At 37.7% G+C, this 21,547-nt stretch overlaps 1 protein-coding gene across 3 annotated transcripts in view; it reads right to left on the bottom strand.

Annotated features, from left to right (window-relative positions):
* The window catches only part of LOC127411261 (lysophospholipid acyltransferase 2-like), a 93,139-nt gene that overhangs the window by 25,861 nt on the left and 45,731 nt on the right, over positions 1 to 21,547 (bottom strand). For all 3 annotated transcript variants that reach the window (XM_051646693.1, XM_051646694.1, XM_051646695.1), the window contains 2 exons: positions 5,304 to 5,399; positions 633 to 688 (listed from right to left, as the gene is read on the bottom strand). In XM_051646693.1, coding sequence (XP_051502653.1) covers positions 633 to 688; positions 5,304 to 5,399 — 152 coding nt within the window. The remainder of the gene's footprint in view (positions 1 to 632; positions 689 to 5,303; positions 5,400 to 21,547) is intronic.

Raw genomic sequence — 21,547 nt, forward strand, 5'->3', positions numbered from 1 at the left:
TGATTAAACATTCCAAAAACTCGGTTTGGCTGATTTGTGATCTAGTTAGCTTATCAGCAGCCCTGTTTACCTGGGTGCTGTGCCAATCACTGATAAAACTAGAGCAGTTCCTCTTGGGTTTCTGCCACCCACCCTTCCCCTGCTAATCACTGTTTTACCCATTACACACTCACAGAATGTCTGTTTATCCTGATTCCACCCAGTCTTCAGACATCTATATCAACAAGCCAGAACTTCCAGGATAATGTGGAGAGATGCAGCACAATTGGCATCCAAGTATACAGATCTCACAAAGTTGCATAAGATGCAGTGTAGTGAGTTGAATGAGTTAAGTGTGGTCTATGAAGTGCATCCAGCTGGCAACCCAAACAACTTTGGTCCACACTGGAGTGCAGAGCCAACAGCGTATGAGAGCACTGGGGCAGGAAGGTTCAATTGATTGTGTAATTCACTGAGCCAGGACTGGAGATCTACAGTATATGGATTTAGGGTTACAGTGTAAGGATTATATTTTTTTAACTGATCATTGACTATAAAACCATTTCCTCAATGACAGATGCACAACAAGACGACAAGAAACAGAAAATCTGATTTGAAATGGGGAGAAAGAATTCTCTGAAATTATTCCATACCGTCATGAATCTCAAATGCCAAGCAAGTGATCTTCTGAGTGATAACCATCATGGGCCTTGAGAGAGAAAGAGAGAAAGTATGTGAGAGAGAAAGAGACAGAGAGAGATGTATTGATGACACTGATCTCCCTGATCCTTGACTCCCAATTGAATTGAATTGAACTGAACTGAATTGAATATTGTATCTTCAGTGGAGGGTGGCCGGTGGCCAGTAAAACGCTGATATATTATGAACAATTCATTATTATTATAGCAAGGGACACACTTATTCCCCACAATATTTACAAAAAAAAAAAAAAAAGAAAAAAAGAAAATGAAAACAGAAAATGTTAATTATTAGAATGTTGATTAAATATTTATTAAAACGTTTATTGTGGGGTTGTAGCAAAACTTAGTGAGCTGCCTCCATGCCTCCTACCTACATAGGCACATGCAGCGCACTGGAGATACAACTTGCAATTATTTTCAAAATAGGTGACGCGAGAGGAATGATGCAATACTCTAATAAGCATAATCATACATACACCGATCAGCCACAACATTAAAACCAACTGCCTAATATTGGTTCCACTCGTGCCGCCAAAACAGTGCCAACCCGCATCTCTGAATAGCATTCTGAGATTATATTCTTCTCACCACAATTGTACAGAGCTGTTATCTGAGTTACCGTAGACTTTGTCAGTTTGAACCAGTCTGACCATTCTCTGTTGACCTCTCTCATCAACAAGGCATTTCCATCCACAGAACTGCCGCTCACTGGATGTTTTTTGTTTTTGGCACCATTCTGAGTAAATTCTAGAGACTGTTGTGTGTGAAAATCCCAGAAGATCAGCAATTACAGAAATACTCAAACAAGCCTGTCTGGCACCAACAATCATGCCACGCTCTAAATCACTGAGATCACTTTTTTCCCCATTATGATGGTTGATGTGAACATTAACTGAAGCTCCTGACCCGTATCTGCATTATTTTATGCACTGCACTGCTGCCACATGATTGGCTGATTAGATAATCGCATGGATGATTGTTGGTGCCAGATGGGTTGGTTTGATTATTTCTGTAATTGCTGATCTTCTGGGATTTTCACAAACATTTTCTAGAATTTACTCAGAATGGTGCCAAAAGCAAAAAACATTCAGTGAGCGGCAGTTCTGCGGATGGAAACGCCTTGTTGATGAGAGAGGTCAACAGAGAATGGCCAGACTGGTACGAACTGGCAAAGTCTACGGTAACTCAAGATAACCACACTGTACAATTGTGGTGAGAAGAATAGCATCTCAGAATGCTGTTCTGAGATGCGGGTTGGCACTGTTTTGACGGCAAGAGGGGGACCTTCACAATATTAGGCAGGTGGTTTTAATGTTGTGGCTGATCGGTGTAAATATGAGCATAAACAAGCACTAACATAAATATACATAGCAAGCACATATTTGGGGTAAATTTTGAGTTTTATATTATTTTAAACTATTTGTATTGATGCTTTTAAGTACTGAATAGATTATACGTGCACTGGCGGCCAAATGTTTGGAATAATGTTCAGATTTTGCTGTTTCGGAAGGAAATTGGTACTTTAATTCACCAAAGTGGCATTCAGCTGATCACAATGTATAGTCAGGACATTACTGATGTAAAAAACAGCACCAGCACTATTTGAAAAAAGTCATTTTTGATCAAATCTAGACATGCCCCATTTCCAGCAGCCATCACTCCAACACCTTATCCTTGAGTAATCATGCTAAATTACTAATTTGGTACTAGAAAATCACTTGCCATTATATCAAACACAACTGAAAGCTATTTGGTTCTTTAAATGAAGCTTAGCATTGTCTTTGTGATTGATTTTAAGTTGCCACATTATGCAAAAGACTGGCATATCTTAAGGTCAATATTAGGTCAAAAATGGCAAAAAAGAAACAGCTTTCTCTAGAAACTCGTCAGTCAGACATTGTTTTGAGGAATGAAGGCTATACAATGCTTGAAACTGCCAAAAAACTGAATATTTCATATAAAGGTGTACACTACAGGACAACTGGCTCTAACAAGGACAGAAAGAGATGTGGAAGGCCAGATATACAACTAAACAAGAGGATAAGTACATCAGAGTCTCTAGTTTGAGAAATAGACGCCTCACATGTCCTCAGCTGACAGCTTCATTGAATTCTACCCGCTCAACACCAGTTTCCTGTACAACAGTAAAGAGAAGACTCAGGGGAGCAGGCCTTATGGGAAGAATTGCAAAGAAAAAGCCACTTTTGAAACAGGAAATCAAAAAGAAAAGGTTCGAGTGGGCAAAGAAACACAGACATTGGACAACAGATCATTGGAAAAGAGTGTTATGGATCTTAACCCCATTGAGCTTTTGTGGGATCAGCTAGACTGTAAGGTGAGTGAGAAGTGCCTGACAAGACAGCCACATCTATGACAAGTGCTACAGGAAGCGTGGGGTGAAATGTCACCTGAGTATCTGGACATTGATGAGAACTCTTTGAAGTAGTTTAAGTGAGGTTCTGAACTTTTTCTTTTTTTCAAATTGTAATAGTAATTTTTCATGTTATTAATGTCCTGACTATACATTGTGATCAGTTGAATGGCACTTTGGTGAATAAAAGTACCAATTTCTTTCCATAAGAGCAAAATCTGAACATTATTCAAAACTTTTGGCCGCCAGTGTATATTTATAATCAAAGTTTCTCTCTTCGTCCGCCGCAGATTTATTTTTCACCGAGCTCATCAAAGTGACTTCTAGGATTGTCTTTGAAGGATACATTCAATGATACCGCAGAAATGGGCCAAAATGAGGTATCATTGCTTATTTCATACAATATTTACTCAAAAAAAAAAAAAAACTTTTACACTTTGTAAACAAACAAAATGTGCATTTGAATGTCTATTAAATGTGTATTAAAATGTTAATTATGTTGACAAGACTGTTGTTAGATTTTGGAACTACAGTACACTACTGTTAAGCCAAATTCACACCGCCAGTGACTCAAGAAAAAGCAACCTGATCTCATTTATTTTCCAAGAGAGCTGCCAAATGTCCGTTGACAGCAATCATTGGCAACATGATAAAGTTGAGAAAAGCTTAACTTTATGCAAATGATGAATGATGATAAGCAGCGACTACCAATGGGAGTGAAGTCAGTAGAGCTCACGTCATTCATCTCCTTTAAGATTCTGGAGTCGAATGCAAGCAAGACGGATATTTCAATGTTATATATAATTTATCTGTAACCAAAAACATGGATATAATTGGAAAACCGTGTCAGACAATGTCCACATTTTGAGTGAGTTTGATTCATACATTGATAGATTGTTTATCTTGTTCATGATATGATGCATTGAGCACTACTGAATTTGACATAAAAACACTTTAACCTCCAAAATGTTCATTTTAGAGGCAAGAAAACAGATTCCTTTGTCAAATTAGAATTAAATCTTATTTTTAATGACAATATATCTAATTCGTGATAAGATTTTCAAAAGCTATGGCCAGTTGTACAGTCCACCATTAACGTTAGAGCGACAGCTGTAGGAAAGCCCATTAGCAACATACAGTACAGGGATTAGCGACATCAAGCGACAAATTCGCTGGCGGTGTGAACAGACCTTATTCACAGTAGCATTTGATTTCTGAGTGAAAACGAGGCTGTGAAGGATAGTCTTACCTTCTCTACAGTAACCTGCACTGTCTAAAGCTATTAAAAAACTGCTAGATCAGTCTAATTTTCCACTACTCATGTTGTCTAAAGTTTTGTGTCTACTGAAATTTCTTGTAAATATATTTTTTTTAAATGCTTCGTCAGTGGAACGATCCAAAGACACTTTAAACAAATGTACAACCCATTGAAGAGACTGTACGTCTATCCCTGCCAGCCTCGTTGTCATTCCCATCAAAATCAAAGATGCCGCTGCTGAGAATAAGGTGTATGGGGCTTGAATCAGCCAACCAGGTATGGTTATATAGCCTATGCTGATAATCTCGTAAAGGCCAAATATCAGCCTGGATAGTTATTATTTAAAAAAAGTAATGAGAGACTGATTGGACCATATCTATAAAATAATTCTAGAGTATGAGTAGGTATTCACTTCAGTTCACCGTTAGCTCTTGAGAATCAGTGAAAGCATTCTTTTCTCATGTACTCAATCTATAAAGACAATATATATCTTGCATCACTCACTGAATCTATAGAATCCACAGGTAAGTCCAGTAGATAGCTCCAGATCCTATCAGTCCATCATCTCCATCATTTATTATTAAAAAAGCCGCACTGACCACATCTCCACATAGCTTCTCTAGGGTTGAGCTCATGGTGCAGCTCTTTTCTCTGTTATCAAAACTGCTTCAAGGTTGAGCTGCTATAATGATCAGCTTTGATCTTGAGGATAAAACTAGCACAGATACAGTATACTTGCTCAAGACTTCGGTTAACATGTATATTTAATTGGCGGAAAGCTGGATTTTCGCTGGATTGTGGCATAAAGTTGAACGGTAGGCATATAAGCATATGTAGACCAAGTTTTGGAAGTTACTGAATAACAGAACATGTACAGTATCTTTCTGCATAATTTATGAGTGGTGAGATATTACAAGACACTTACATATGGCTTTATGATATATGTTATGACAAAGCAAAAAATGACAACTTAATCCAATGTAAAACAACTTACCCAGTGAAGTCCGCTGAGTACATGCCATAGTCAAACACATACACTCTGGTGATTTGGCAGAAACTGAGGTATCCCAGCGTAACCACAAAGCAGTATCTATGAAGAGGAAGGCAAAAGAAGTGCAAATATTAAAAACATGTAAGCAAAGCACTGGCTATATTTAGAATAACGTACCATCATACTACTAATGCTATTTCTGCAGTGTACATTATGCACAGTTTCAGTAAGCATAGACTTGATCTTCCATTTCTAGAGTGACAACTGAACCTGAAGTAAGTAATATCTTGATACTGGAAGAATTTTTCCCCATTCATATTTTCCACAGGGATTTCAAAAATTATTCATAAAAGAGTTCTATGCCATGAACCAAGCCAACCAGTGACGAGGTGAATCACAACATTACAAACTATACAGACAAAGGTACAAGACTTTGTACTTTAACGTCTTTCATGAGGGAATGATCTACAGTCCTATGAAGCATTGTAGATGATGTAATCGAATACAAAAAAGATGGAAAAATATTAAATATTAAATTTGAAATATATTTTACATTTAGTGCAAATATTAACATACATAATAGTTTGAGAGGGAGATTATGTCATCCACAGTGCATCATGGGAAGGGTGGTCGCAGCAGAGCTCTTTTGCTGCGATTTGTTTGCGGCGATTATCTGATTGGTATATTTCTCTTTAGGATCATGGGTAGTGTAGTTTATCACAAGGAATTACACTATTACACACTTTTTTTTTTCTCAAATAAAGTTGAAATAACATAAATTGATGGCTTCAATAGAAGCATTTTACCATCAATTAACAACCTCAGAGCTCATTGTAAGTCTGTCTTAAATGATTTATAAGTTATCATTAAAAATCAATTCATTATGGAGTAAATTAATGCAATTTGTACTTCTTGAACCCGACTGTTGTCTTCTTTTGTAACATCTCTTTCTCAACTCTTTATTTGTTTGGACTGCCAAAAGTTAGTCATTTTCAAAAAAATAGTATACAGTATATACTGCATAGCAAGCAGTACGCAAGTATTACATTCTGAAAATGACCACTGGCAAAGCAGCAAATTCACTACACCAAAATAACCAAACAACCACTTTCATTCAATTTTCGATGAACATTCAAGTGGAATTAATTAGAAACAAAGAGAACAATAGTGAACATTAAAATATATGGCTCCATAATTACTATATTCTGAAAATGATTAATTTATATATTATTTATCCTCACAAATATCCTTTAGTTAGGAAATGTCACCTAACTAAAAATAGCCCAAGAACTCACTTTGCTGCAATACCTCATGTCTGATAAATGATTACAGATGCTAATTCATGCAAGCTATTTGCATACTACAAAAACTAATTTGTGAGTGAGAGTGATAAAAGCTGTGCACCCTAAAGCGTGATGTCAGAACAACATTATCAAACTTGAGCCATAATTTCAACTCGGCTTAAAAACTTTCTCCCACAATTTGATTACAATCCCTCTTTTATTCGCCATATTAATCATCAAAGGGAGATAACAGGAATGAAAGTTATCAAAGACTTCAAATGATGTTGAGAATGGTCTCAGTTTGAGGCAAAAGCCTTTGAAATTCCTCCCACTAGCAGCCGTACACAGCTACAGAACATTTGGCATGTCACACTTTCGACCCTGAGACAAATTCATCTATCCTGCTATCCTGAGAGTGACAGTGGTTAAAGGCATAATTCACCCAAAAATGGTAATTCTGTCACCATTTAAACACCCTGATGTTGTTCCAAATCTGCATGACTTTTCTTTCCTCTAAGGAACAAAAAAAATATTAGGCATAATGTTAACCTCAGTCACCGTATATTTTCATTGCCTCTTTTTTCCATTCAATGAAAGTAAATGGTGATTGAGGCTTATGTGTTCCACTGAAGATGGTCATACTGGTTTGGAACAACATGAGTTTGAGTAAATGATGGCATTGAATATAACCAAAATATTAAATTTTTGGGGTGAACTGTGCCTTTAAGCAGCCCTAGATTCATTAATAGGCAACAGAGGGCAAATTCTTGGCATTCTAGTTTCTGTCTTTGCCTCTGTCAAAGCCAGTTTTACATCCTCAGTCCCACTCACAGTGTTCAGAGGTCGTGCCTGCTCAGCTTCAACACTAAAGCCCTTTATCAAAGCTCTGAGCAGCACTGTATGAACTATCAAAGACCTTCTTCTGATAAGAGTTTTCTGTAGGAAGATTGTGCAGAGGTTGTCATCTGGTTGCACAGAGAGCACAGTGTGATAGTACAGTTACAGGGCTGGATTGTGATTTTCACCATGAAACAGTAGCAAGTCAATGAGTTCACTTAAAATTCTGTCATAATTTACTCACTCTCATGTCGCTCCAAACCCACATGACTTTCTTTCCATTTGTACCACAGTGGTCATTTATTTAGTTTGCAATTCTGCACAGGTTTCTTTCCTATTGTTGGGCCTCATGTATTCCGATAGAAGACAAAGGCAGGCCTAACACAGTCGTAAAAACCTAACTCAAGCCCCCACATTCCAAGTCGTAAATTATACTGATAAAAATCGCGCCAAAATCAAACAAAGGGAGTCCAAAACAGACTACAAATCCCATGAATCCTTGCTCACTAAAGGATCGAACTCTCAACTTCTATTGGATGAGGCACACAACAGAACATCCCTCAACCATGACATCATCAGGAGATGAAATACCTCTGATATGCTTCCAGGATTTGCTTCCAGTAACTTTGTTCACCGAGTATAGACGTAGTTTATCGCTGCTCTCAGATGCAACCTCGTGGCACAAGGAAGTAACGTCCGACTTGAAACTGTGGCCATACAATCTCCATCTCGCTGGACGAGTTGAGATTACTCTGTGTTCAACCAAACACTCTAACGGATCCGAAGGAGACTGCCGAGCAATTCGCATCTTCATCCGTTTGCCTACAGAAGTGAAGAGATTAAAGATTTCTCTTCCATCTTCAATCAAGTTGACATTTCTGAGTTCTCCGCCAGCCCGCCGAGAATCAACAGCCGTACCGCCCTCTGAGAATCAACAGCCGTACCGGCCGCCGACAGAGCGAGGAAACGGCCTCCCGTCATCACCCGAGCCTCAAGGAACCGGGTCAGAGTTAAAGGACGGAGGAAAACACATTCTACCTGTGTCCTTATGCGATTCAAGTAAGAGGTTTACGTCTGGACAGAGATAGAATATTATAGTGTGTTATTCTTGTGTTTCAAGGTTTTTTGCTTGTACAGTTTACGGACCACCATGTCCGCTCATTATTAATACTCAGGGTATTAATTATCACGAATTTGTTTTGCTGTATTGTGGTCCAACCAAATTGGACTGTTGTGCAATTTTGCCATCGCGGGTGAGACAGCAACTGAGTTTATCCATTAAAGAGTCAAATAAAGCAGGACTTTTACGAGCCGTCCACCGCGTCTCTGAGTGATAAACTAACAGCTGCTTTCTCTCCCACTATCGCGAAATCGGCTTTGGGACCGTCACTTTATTCTCTCTCTCTCTCTCATACTAACCACACACACACACACACACACACACACACACACACACCTTATGTGTTATAGGATTATTTTTATTTCCATATCTAATCATATCACTGTTTAGTTTGTAGTTGTAAGTCGGAAGTTTATTGACTGCATTGTATTAATTATTAATTGATATTACTGCATAAATAAACTTTGTTTATATTACAAAGAGAAGTGTTTTGGTTTGTTTTGCATATGCCTGTGTCATGCTGACGGGATGTCAGTGCTCGGATTCAAACCTTCATTCATTGTTTTTTTTCCCAAAAATCGATATTCTTCGGATGTCGATTTTCCTAAGAAAACAATCTAATATTGAGACTGTTTTACTATTTGGTTATTAGTCCCTGATTTCAGCGTGGTGCCCCGTCAGTGTTAATCCTTATTCATATTCTATTGATTTTTGATAATTGATAATTATCTTTGATTGAATTTGAATGATCAATAAGCTAGTGTTAATTTTAATTAATGTTTCATCGACGTTAACAATTAACGATTATCTTTGATAATTGTTGATTTAAAGGATTAAAAAAAACTAACATTGATTCTCATAAATGTTCTATCGATTTTAATAATTAATAATTATCTTTGATAATTATTCATTATTGCTAATAACCAAACTTGCTCCTGAACGTAGCACACTACATTTACTGGAGCCCCATATGAGGTTTTAATGAGTTAGATTAAATTGATTAATTTAAATATTAATTAATAACTGCAGAAATAATTATTAATTATTTCTGATAGTAACACTGATCTAAACAACCAGTAAAGCCCTACACTATTTAGCTCTATACAGTCTATATTTGCACTTTGAATCTTCAAGTAGTAATCAGTATATGGTGCAAGTTATAGTACAAGTGACCTTAACTTATGTTGTTATACAACAATAAAAATGGCTTTGTGTAAAACACAAAAACTCCTGCTCTGTCTCATTCCTTTTCTGCCATTTTGCCTATTACTTGGGTGTGTCACAGAGAAAAAGTTGATGAAACCTAGAAGAAAATCCAGAAAAGTGCTCCTGCCACGTGTAACATACATTAAAACTATACATTTTGGGGTAATGTACTTTGTTTTAACCTGTTTTTATATTTGGGTACTTGGAGTCTCCAAAAGGACACTTGGAGGCACAAAAAAGGACCCTTTGCCTCTCTTTAGTTGCAGTTCAATAGCTTCTGTTTAGAAAGTGATAGAGGAAAAATTCTTTTTTCTAGTATTTGCTGCCACCTAAGGGAATCAACCAAAACTTTCAGAACTGAGCTTCACCAAGTAGGTCCTGAATAACATCCTTTTTATTTACATTTTTCAAAAAAGAAAATCCAAAAAGCGCCAATTTATTGTGAGTTTTTTATAATATTATAACATAAAATAATATTTATTGAATTTTCAACACATACATTTTTAATTTGAGGGGTTGTCTTTACAAAGAGACCAATCTTTTGCCTTTACTCCATTGTATGTGTGTAAGGTGAGCGTTTAAAATTGGGTAGAACAGATTTAGGCGGAAATCCAAAAAATGGGCCAGAGTGTAAGAGGTTAAAGGTTTGTGTATGGAAGGAGGAGACAGGGAGCAGTGACACACTTCAAGTAGGGATGCCACTTCTCTTCCGATCCGATTCCGATATCAGAAATCTCAGTATCGGCCGATACCGATCCCGATCCGATACCAGTGTTGTTTTTTTGCATAATCAGTTTAGAATATCTTTACATTATTGTGTATATAATATAAATAAATAGCTTATTAAGAAACACTTTATTATTAACTAGTATACTGGAAAATGTAGCAGCAAAATTAACAGTAATTCCAGTCTTCAAGTCTTCAGTAGAAAAGGAACCAGTGTTTTTCTTTTTCTTTTTTTTCTTTTTTTTTTTCAAAAATGTTTCAACTTGCATCTGGACTTTAAAGGATTCATATCTCTCTTTTGTTCAATTTAGTTGTAAGACATCAGTACACTTTTCATTCACACAGTTATTTTTTGAACCCATTCAACTTAAATATTGTTATAAATTGTAAACAAATACTAATGATGACAATAATAATATTAATAATAAATTGTTATTAATATTATTATTATTGACTTTTAATTTTAAATACAACAGCAATATATTTAAATCGTGCACTTTTCAAACCCTCACGCTTTTATTTTGACATTCTGAACTCTCCAGGAAGTCCTGTATGTGTCTGTTTGTAGGCAAGTTCACAGAAGTTTAAATAACTTCTTATTCAAATTCTGGTAAAAAAAAAAAAAAAAAAGCACCTCCAGTGTCATTCTAAATGCATATTATAAGCGAACCGAACTATTGAGCGTCTACATCTGAAATGCTGTTCATGAGTTGTGCTCAAATATTGCACACCGCTGTGAAGGCTAAAAATAGCCACGAGTGCATCACCAGCCCGTGCCTGAGTTTGAGTCAACAGAGCAGCACCATTCACTAACGCGCTGGCACTGCGCATACTATATATATACTTATTAAACACAGCCTTTTGTGATTCACAGAGCTATCGCACGTCTTCAAGTGGTTTTGAATAAAATGCACGAGTCATAGGAACTGCTTTAATGGTGTTTTTATGGTTCTTTTATGTCATTTTTGGAGCTTGACATTAACAAACATGACTAACACACAGTATCGGATTTGGATCGGGCTTGTCGGACCGATACCCGATCCGTCTAAAAGCTTCAATAACGGAGCCGATACCGATCCAGGTATCGGATCGGTGCATCCCCAACTTCAAGTAGGCTTTTATTCTCTTTGCCTTCGTGTGCAGCAGATGCACTTTTTTCAGACTTTTCACTCAGTTCAATAATTCACACTCAATATAACAAAAACTCAATATAACACACGCCAATGCTGCACACTCATTCTCTCTCTCCTCTCCGGTGTGTTTTGGCTGCTTTTAAGGTCTCTCCCCACTATCACTGTAACAAGAAACAGCTGTTAGAAATAATGTCAACCGGCTTGACGAGCCACACCACTCCCTCTCTACCACAAACAGACACACGCCCCCACTACCACACCATCAAACACAAATGATTTTTAAAAATCTTCACACGTCACTTTGTCATATAATGACATATGGCAAAAATCAAATATGGCAACACATCAATACCATCAAGTCATGATGTTTGGTGCAGTGGAAGAACCAATGAGATTTCATGTTATTGATGTAATCGCCATATTTGATTTGGGCGCTGTATACATGCTGATAAATGCTTTGATTTGATTTGAGTGCATATCGACATAAATTGTGTTCTGTTCTGTTTCGTTTGCATTCGACATGTGAGCCGAAAGTGTTGATGATTGATGATTGCATTTTTCAGTTGAGTTTAGTTTGAAGGTTTAGAGAAGGGAGGTCGGTTTTATTGAATTAAAACTTGATCGCCATGTAGGGCTGGGCGATATGTAAAAAATATTTTATCGATAATCGCCTTAAAAAATGTAACGATATACCATTATATCGTGAACCCCCCTGGCGAGGGTTGGTGAATATTTTTTAACATTTTTAAATTCAAATTGCACTTTAAACTAAGCAAAAATATCTATTAAAATAACGAAGTGATCAAAAAATCTTATTTAACCACCTCCCCAAATCCAAACATTTACAGTCTTCAACGGCTCCATTTGTCTAAACTAAAGACAATTATAAATGTAAAGATACTAAAATCATAATAATAAAGCCCAATAAATTACCTTGTGTTCCCAAAATAATGCTGCCAAATGTGTTCTTATAGAATTTGTGTTTGTAGGCTACTGCGTTTTGGCAATACAGTTAATGCTGCCTAAATTTTAGGTTCAAGGTGAATGTGTCTTGTATTATTTTATAATTTAATCACTTTCACCTTTGTTTCGTTAATACAAAGATATAAATTAGTGAACCTGTAGGGTTGCGTTCACAATGCATGTTAACCGCAAACTGCTCTGTGGACATAAAGCGAGCTAAACTCACAGCACCTCCTGAAATAATAATAGATCATTTGCAGCATTCTCATAGATGAAGATATTCTTGCAAACAGTTATCAGGAGAATGAAACCAAGAAAAAGAGAGTGAAAACTCTTGAACATGCGTCTGTTCAACGAGACAGGCTCACGCTGAACGCCTACATGCATGTGTTCCACAAGACAGGCTCGTGCTGCACGTCTCTGAACAGAGAGCAAATCAGACATAAAGCATTGACGGCTTTTCTTTTGTCTGTTCTTAAAAATATAATAAAGTGTGTTTCTTCAAGCGCGTCTTTGTGACTAACAGCATTTCTTGTCATGTGTCACTCCGAGACGCCTTACAGGTCGCCCGCCTGTTAAAGGTAGATGAGCAAAATTGCTCGTGCATGAAATAAATTTAGCCTCGTCGCATTTGGCGGGTGGCGGGTGCTAGTTTCACAGCCTGGCCACTGTTTAATAGATGGAGTCTCGTCTGTGCTATAAAACCTATTCCTCACAAAAATATTAAAGCAATAAATCATGTCATTTTTAATGAAACGGGGGAACAATCACATAAGAGTGCAATAAACCTTTATCACTTACAGTAGAAGACAGAGGCACAGTTTTGGTGGCTGTTGTAGTGCGTTTTCACATGGGTCTGAATTTGAGAGCAGGACCACTGTACAAATGTTTGCCAGGCTACATTTAATCTTGAAGTGTCCTGAGATTTGCACTGAAGCTCACAAAATCAAGTTGCACTGAGTTACGCCATGAACTATGTTTTGATGCAGACCAAATACAGTAAATTCATAAGAGCTTTAAAGGTGCGTTCACACTGAGAGAGTTTGATTGGTCACTAGTATGGACTACACTAGATTACAATATCCAACTGTATCAGGAATATGATCACATCTGCACTCTCATTGGTCTTCTCCACATTGCATTACAATCCATTTGTATAAAGGTAAAAAAAAAGGTCTATAATAGTTCTAAAAGTCTATTAGTTGCGTCATCAACATTCTCTCGTGTCACCTCAAATCGCCATTGAGGATGAATGACTTCTGGTCATTTTCATTGACCCTATTAACTTTGTTGATACCCATTACTTGTCTTATTGTGCATGATTCAGTGCACGTTATAATGGGGAAAAAAACGTTCTTCATAATCTTTCATCAAATGTAATTTTTTGGATTACATTACCAAGGCTGTGCAGGCTATTCGTTATTATTACAAAACAAATAAGTAATGTTTCAAGCCATTCAGCTCTGATAGGTTCGAAACGTTATTAAAATCCTATAAATAAATTCCTTTATTTGTTTCATTAATGTTTCATTATATTTCCTTTACTTACTTTGGACCTTGCTCCTTTTGGATGTGCATGCCTTTTTTCCAGATTTTTGTGATATTTGTTAGTAGTCATGTTTCAAATGTCAAAAAATACTTAATGCAAAAAATCTTAATATCACAAAATATTTGTGAATAAAGCACTGTTTTCTTCCCATGTGCTTATGAAAAACAAAATAGTCACTTCTTGGAAAATTGGTGCAAAACATGACCAGGTCTAAGGGCCCCCTATATTTTTCTTGTCTCAATGTCTGGGAGCAAAAACTTGTTAGTTCTGGGAGGTAGGTAATAGTAGCTATTAGCCACTCACTTTTATGGCAGGCTCTGGCATTTCAGAATAACCAAAGCAACCATTTCAGATGCTATGCGATGACTGATGATGATAACTGATGATATTATGTGAATTTTGTATTCACATTGTTTGTTGAGGCGAAGTCACATGATTTTTTGATCCGCATCTGTGTTCCTATATAAAATCTATAGGAACATATTCTGTAAATGTATTTCATTGTAGTTTATGAGATAATATCATTGTATCGACAAAAAAACGTTTTTGCATTTTGCGCATTTTTAAGATTTTAATCGCATCTTGGTGTTTCCATCCAGCAGTTTTGTCTTCGCTATACACTATACATAACTGAATTTAAATTAATTTAAACCGGCTGATCTTAGTTTAGGACACTCTGGGCTGTCAGTAAAGTGTTAGACTTAGCAATTCATTGTGAAACGGCACGCTGTCAAACACAATGACCACTATATTGGACTATAGCGCTATTTTTCCCTTAGAAATCCTATATTCACTGTGCATTATCACATTGAGAATAAATGAGTTCATCCAAAAGCTGAAAACTGTTGCTTTCAGAGACTTTGTATGGAGTTAGGATGAAAATAAGGTGCATTTCAAACTGTTCTGAGACCAGTGCACACAGACAGCACACTGGAGGTTAAGTCATTCACTAAATAGGGGGCAAGGGAGCATCCTATAGCTTTCCTATGCAGCCAAGTGCATTCACTCCTAACATCCGACCAAAAGTTCAGTTTCAGGCTGCAGATGATGTTTGCACCACTCAACATGGCTGGCAGACCTGGGACAATGGTAATCAATACTTCGATTCAGAATTTATAATGTATAATTTTCTTTTAACATGGTTGGCAGTAATTGAACAATGCTGGCCATTACTTGTATCAGAATTAATTATGCTAATTTCTGAATGGTAAAATGCTTCAGCAATGGCTATCACTTGTTTGTTTGACAGAGCAAAGAAAGACCCCCCCGGTCAACAACTTCAAGGCGTTCTCATTTACAATCGCCATTAACTTTTTTTGTCATTAACATTTTTTTATTGATTCTGGAAATATACAAAAAAATTAGGATAAACAGAACATAAATACATGAAATCATTTATATCCCTATTATTCCCCCACCCCCCCACCCCAAACTTGTCCCTCCCTCACCCCCAGTGGTCAATATAAACACAAATAAAGGACTTACACACATATATAAACAAACACACAGAAAAAAGTGATTATCCACATAGAAAAACAAAAATAAATAAATAAAACAAATACAATTTAAATGACTACATACAATGAAACAACACTGTCTCTCTCTCCCCTACCCATTATTGAAACACTCCAGGAAGGCCACATATCTGCCCCATTTCTTCCTGTATGCCTCCATGTTACCCAGCCGTCTATATGTCATTTCCTTGAAAGCCGCCACCTTGCCCAATTCGGTACACCACTCCTGAAAGGAGGGAGAACCAGCTGCCTTCCAACCCCTAAGAGTTATTTGCCTCCCAATCATCACACTGGATAGAGCCCAATTTTTTATATATTTGTCATTTATATCAGTGACTGTCCCATCCCCAAAATACACAGTCTCGGACAGAGAATAACATCAGTGTACAAGACCTCACTGATGAAGTTCTGGACTTTTGACCAGAACTCCTGAATCATCGCACAGAACCAAAAGGCATGGGCTATGTTCCCATATTCCAACTGGCATCTCCAACAGGTAGGTGTATCTATTAAACCAAGTCTATACAACCTAGAGGGGGTCCAATAGAAACAATGTATGATCTTAAATTGCATAAGACGTATCTTAGCATCTCTGAGCATAGATTTGAATTTTTTTTTAAATATTTTCCCACTCCCCATCCTCCAGTGCCACATTCAAATCCTTTTCCCATAACCCCTTGAGAGATGATAAAGCTCCGTCACCAAGACTCTGAATCAGCAAAGAATATTATACGGACGCTACGTGACCTTTCCCAAAAGCAGCAATCACCACACTAAGGGTGTCCACCGCTTCAGGGGGCTTTATACTACTTCCAAAGACAGTACATAATAAATGGCGCAACTGTAAATATCTGAAGAATTCAGACCTTGGAATCCCAAATTACTGTATTATATTATCAAAAGATCTCAATACTCCTTTTTTGTACATGTCTCCAAGCGTAGCAGCACCCCTCTCAATCCACTCCATCCAGCAGAAGGGGGACTTATCAATGCGTGATTTAGGGTTGATACCTTTCTGGGCAATTTGGTAGAAAGACTTTGTAATGGTGAAATAGGGGCAAGGGCCTCTGGTTCAATGCAAAACCAGGGAGGGGCCCTCTCTGGTGGGAGCGACCAATGTGCCAAATGTCTGAGACCAAAAGCATAATAGTCAAATAAAATCTTGGGGAGACCTAACCCACCTTTGTCAACTGGCCTGTGTAACTTATTAAAATGCATCCGAGGACATTTACCATTCCAAATAAAGGATTTGGCTATACTATCAAATTGTTTCAAATAAATGAGGGGAACTTCAATGGTGAGAGACTGTAGTAAGTTATTTTTATTACATTAACCTTCCCAATCATAGACAAATGTAAAGAAGTCCACCTGTCCACATCACTCGAAAACCTTTATATTAAAGGGTCAAAATTAACTCACTCAAACTTGATGGAAATAAAATGCCCAAATACTTAATGCCCTGCTTGGGCCACTGGAAAGTGCCTGGCTGAAAAGTTGTTACAGGGCAATATGCTGTCAGAGCCAAAGCTTCAGATTTAGACCAATTAACTCTGTAACCTGAGAATTTAGAAAAGGAATTCATAATCCTGTGGAGGCAAGGCACAGATCAAGTAGGGTTGGAGACAAATAATAAAATATCATCCTCGTAAAGCAAAAGCTTATGCGCCACACCTCCCGCCACCACCCCTGGAAAATCATCCTCCTTTCTATCACGGCTGCTAATGGTTCCAGGGCAAGACAGAACAATAACGGGGAAAAAGGGCAACCCTGCCGGGCGCCCCTATCCAGAGTAAAATAATCTGAAATTAATCCATTTGTTTGTACCGCTGCTACCAGGTATCTATAAAGTAACTTAATCCACCCAATAAAAGTATTTCAGAACCCGTACATTTCCAAAATCTTAAAAAGATAATCCCATTCTACCATATCAAACGCCTTTTCGGCATCAAGTGAGATGGCAGTGACCGGAGTCTGATCATTCGCAACTGCCCACGTGATATTAATGAAATGCCTAATGTTATCAGAAGAGTTACATCCCCAAATAAACCCCACCTGATTTATATGTATAAGAGATGTCATAACTTTACTTAATCGGTTAGCCAAACCTTTTGACAATATTTTAACATCTAGCTGGATCAGGGAAATTGGAAGGTAAATCTTACACTCGCTTGGATCATTGTCCTTTTTAAGAATCAGACTGATCCGGGCTTATGTCATGGTTGGCGGAAGCTTTCCATTCTTTAACGATTCCGTATAAACTTCTAGCAAAAGTGGAGCCAGTTCTGCAGCACAAGATCTAAAAAATTCAGTGGCAAAGCCATCTGGCCCCGGAGCCTTGCCTGTAGACAAGGCCTTAATTAACTCGCCAAGCTCCCCCAAGTTTATCTTAGAATCAAGATTATTTTTTTACTCATTCGTTAGTTTAGGAAGTTCTAATGGTTCCACAAAGTTTCTAATATCTTCATCAGTAGACGAAGATGTGGAACTATCAAGATAGAATTCTTTAAAAGCATTATTAATATCAATGGCCGAGGTAAATATTTCACCACCAGCAGATTTCACTGAGGGAATGGTAGAAAATGACTCTCTCTGCTTTATATATCTAGCCAAAAGCTTCCCTGCTTTGTCCCCCAACTCAAAGTATGACTGCCTTGCCCTGATTAGCCAAAACTCAACGTTCCGTGACAAAATAGTATTATATCTGTATTTCAATCGGGTCAATTCTCTGAGGTCATCAGATGACATTCGGCGCTTCAGCTCTGCCTCGGCACTTTTAATATTCACTTCCAACTCCACGAGTTCCCCTGCTTTGGATTTTTTGATGAATGAGGCATACTGTATGATCCGGCCCCTAAGAACCGCCTGTAAGGGGGTTCAGTGGAAAGGAGGGCGAGAACCGGCTTAATAATATAAATAATAATTTAATAAACAATTTAAACAAAACACACAACCAAAAACACACAGTACAGCTGCCTGAAATTCTCTCTCTCCTGAACTGTCGTCCCCGGCCGCCTTTATCCCTCGCGTGCCCCATCAGGCTGATTGGGGACCGGGTGTGTCTCATTCCAGCCTAGCCCCACCCTCCTCGGCTCTACACTGCCTTAAGTGCCTCCCAAGCCACGCCCACAGAGGATACTGAGGTCCAGATGGTCACCATATAGACACTGATTTCAACATTTAACATTTGTTGGAATTCAGGGTTTTGAAAAGAGATACATTAAAGAGCTACCTATATGATTTATTTTTCTCTGTATGTGGCAACACCTCTAAACTCACCAGGGCATGATCTGAGACTAAAATGTTTCCAATTGAGCAATCAACAACAGATGAAATGAGGAACCCAGATATAAAAAAAAATAAAAATCTATTCTAGAATAAATCTTATGGACTGATGAAAAACAAATTATAGTCCCTAACAGATGGGTTCAAAAGTCTCCAAATATCTGTAAGTCCAAGATTTTTACACATCCTGTGAAGCGTCAAGGTTGCTCTAGGGGGCTTGCACACTTTTGCTTCACTATGGTCAAGGACTGAGTCCATCAAAAGATTAAAGTCTCCTCCCAATATTATATCATGAGGGGTGCCAGAGGCTTGCAACATCCCTTCAAGACCTATAAAAAAGCCCTTTCTGCTAAAACAATAATGACTCTTCCTAATTTATCATTAATCTGTTTGAGACATTTGAATTGTAGATGTTTACTTATCAATGTAATGACTCCCCTGCTCTTACTTGAGCCAGCATTAAAGAAAACATGTCCACCCCATATCTTCACAAATTTCTCAGCTTCCTGCAGTGAAAGATGCGTTTCTTGAAGAAATATTATATCATATTTCTTATGTTTAAATAACCTTCCTTCTTTTTATGGGGTGCCCCAACCCATTCACATTCCACGTGGAGAGAGACAATCCACTCATATTAACATTTGACATTTTGACATATTAGAAAAAATAGATTGTGTGTCAAAAACAAAATTATAAAGACCATTTTCCAACATTAGAGCAACAAACAAACCCCGAACTCCCCCAGAATCAAAAAAAAAAAAAAAAAAAACAGAAAAAAGAAAAACGTGCGCATTAACCCCACACACGACAGCACCAACTGGCGTCCATCCCTCTAAACAGTCCATGTACGCCTATAAGAGCCCCCGCAACACTTTTGCCTCCGGATTGCTCAAGTCCCGTGCTTCTATAAAAATGTTGTGTTACACAACAGAAAATAATCTATGAAAAAAACTCCAGCCAATATGAGGTATAAGCACAAAGAACGTGTATATTCATCAACATAACTGTGCCAAAGGTGTGTTCCTCCACAAAACAAGCTCTAGCCGCTAGCAGAACCATCACACAAAAAAAAAAAAAAAAAAAAAAAAAAAAATTGGCCATTCAGTTTCCTCGGACAGTCAAACGAACAAAAATCGGCTGTTACATGAGTGCAACAAATGCCCTAACTTCTTCATAGAACAATTATGGAACAGGGTGTATCGAATCTCATCGGTTTATGACACAAAAAGTAAAAACTAGCAAAGTGCGCAGAGCTCGTCATTCACACGTCCGACACTCGCATGGTGCCACGTGACTCCGATTTTGTCATATTTATCTTACTTGGTGGGACAGATTTCTTCTCAACTATAGCTATGTACAGTATAAACACATAGATATACACATATCTGGCCTTCTTTATCTGTTTTTCAATTTCCCATTATCCTTTATTTGTCCCTCTCATCTCCCATGAGCAGTGGAGCATGACATCACTCTATTACAGAGAGATCTCCTCCTGGAGTTTCAAGAGGACTGTTTCTTCACACTGCATCCTTAATGCAGTCTCTCTGCTCACTGCTGGGACAGGGACAGACTACATATCTATCATCCCTACAGGACAAGTTCTTCTCATCAAATGTCTTTTACAGTTTGGCATTAGAAGTTAGTGCTTTTCCCTTTTCTTAGACAAAAAACAAAACAAAAACAAAACAAGAAACAGCCTAGATCCATCAGATAAGAATAAAATCAATCTTGTTTCATCATCACTGCAAGTGTAGTTACTTTGTGATCTGGCATGTTATCTCATACTAAATATACACAGTGTGACTTTATATGTGAAGAAGCACTAAATTTACATAAAGCCTGTCTGATTATGCACTGCAGCAAAGTACTGTAGGTAAATTACACATTTCAACAATACAGTTCAAGGTTCTAGATTGTCTAGTAAGTTCAGCTCTACTCACAGTATCTGTGGCATGCTGTCGATAACCAAAGAAAATAATTTTGACTCATCTCTCAGTTTGTAAAAACACACACACACAAAAAAAATTCATTCACTTTTTTCGATCTTTTACATTTTTCATTCTAAATCATCACACCGCTGATATTTGTTCGGTCAGTCTTCGAGTGTTTTCGGAAGAGAGGGGGAGGGCTGTGTGTATTGCACTCAGAAGTGAGACTCACTATTAGTCAGCCAGGTGAGGATGGAGAGGTCTCAGCATTTAACCACTGGATCTATAATTTCATTTTTAAGAATGAAATTCTTAAAGCTCACACATTGAACATAATTGCTTCAAAGGATCTAGTTGATGCCATCTCTAAGGGTCCTGCCCGCAAGGTACACAATAGTTCAACAGCAAATTGTGCAGCAATATGAAACAAAACCCACCGCTCTACTGTTGCTGCTGATGCAGTGGAGTCCACTGCATGAAACTTGACATAAGACTTGACACAACTGTTCCTTGTGTGACTCGGTGGAACTTTGCTGTTTTAAAATATTCTGCTCTTTTAGAAAGTTCTTGCTAATCAAACAATAATATCTTGCACCTCAGATTTGGAATAGGTGGACCATCAGTAAGTAGTAAGGGTTAAAAATGTTTCAGTGTTTTTAGATGAAAGCTTTGACCTAGCAATGTCATTGCTGTTGACTTTATGGTC

The sequence above is a fragment of the Myxocyprinus asiaticus genome, chromosome 20 (assembly GCF_019703515.2).
Source record: "Myxocyprinus asiaticus isolate MX2 ecotype Aquarium Trade chromosome 20, UBuf_Myxa_2, whole genome shotgun sequence".
Taxonomy (NCBI): Eukaryota; Metazoa; Chordata; class Actinopteri; order Cypriniformes; family Catostomidae; genus Myxocyprinus; species Myxocyprinus asiaticus.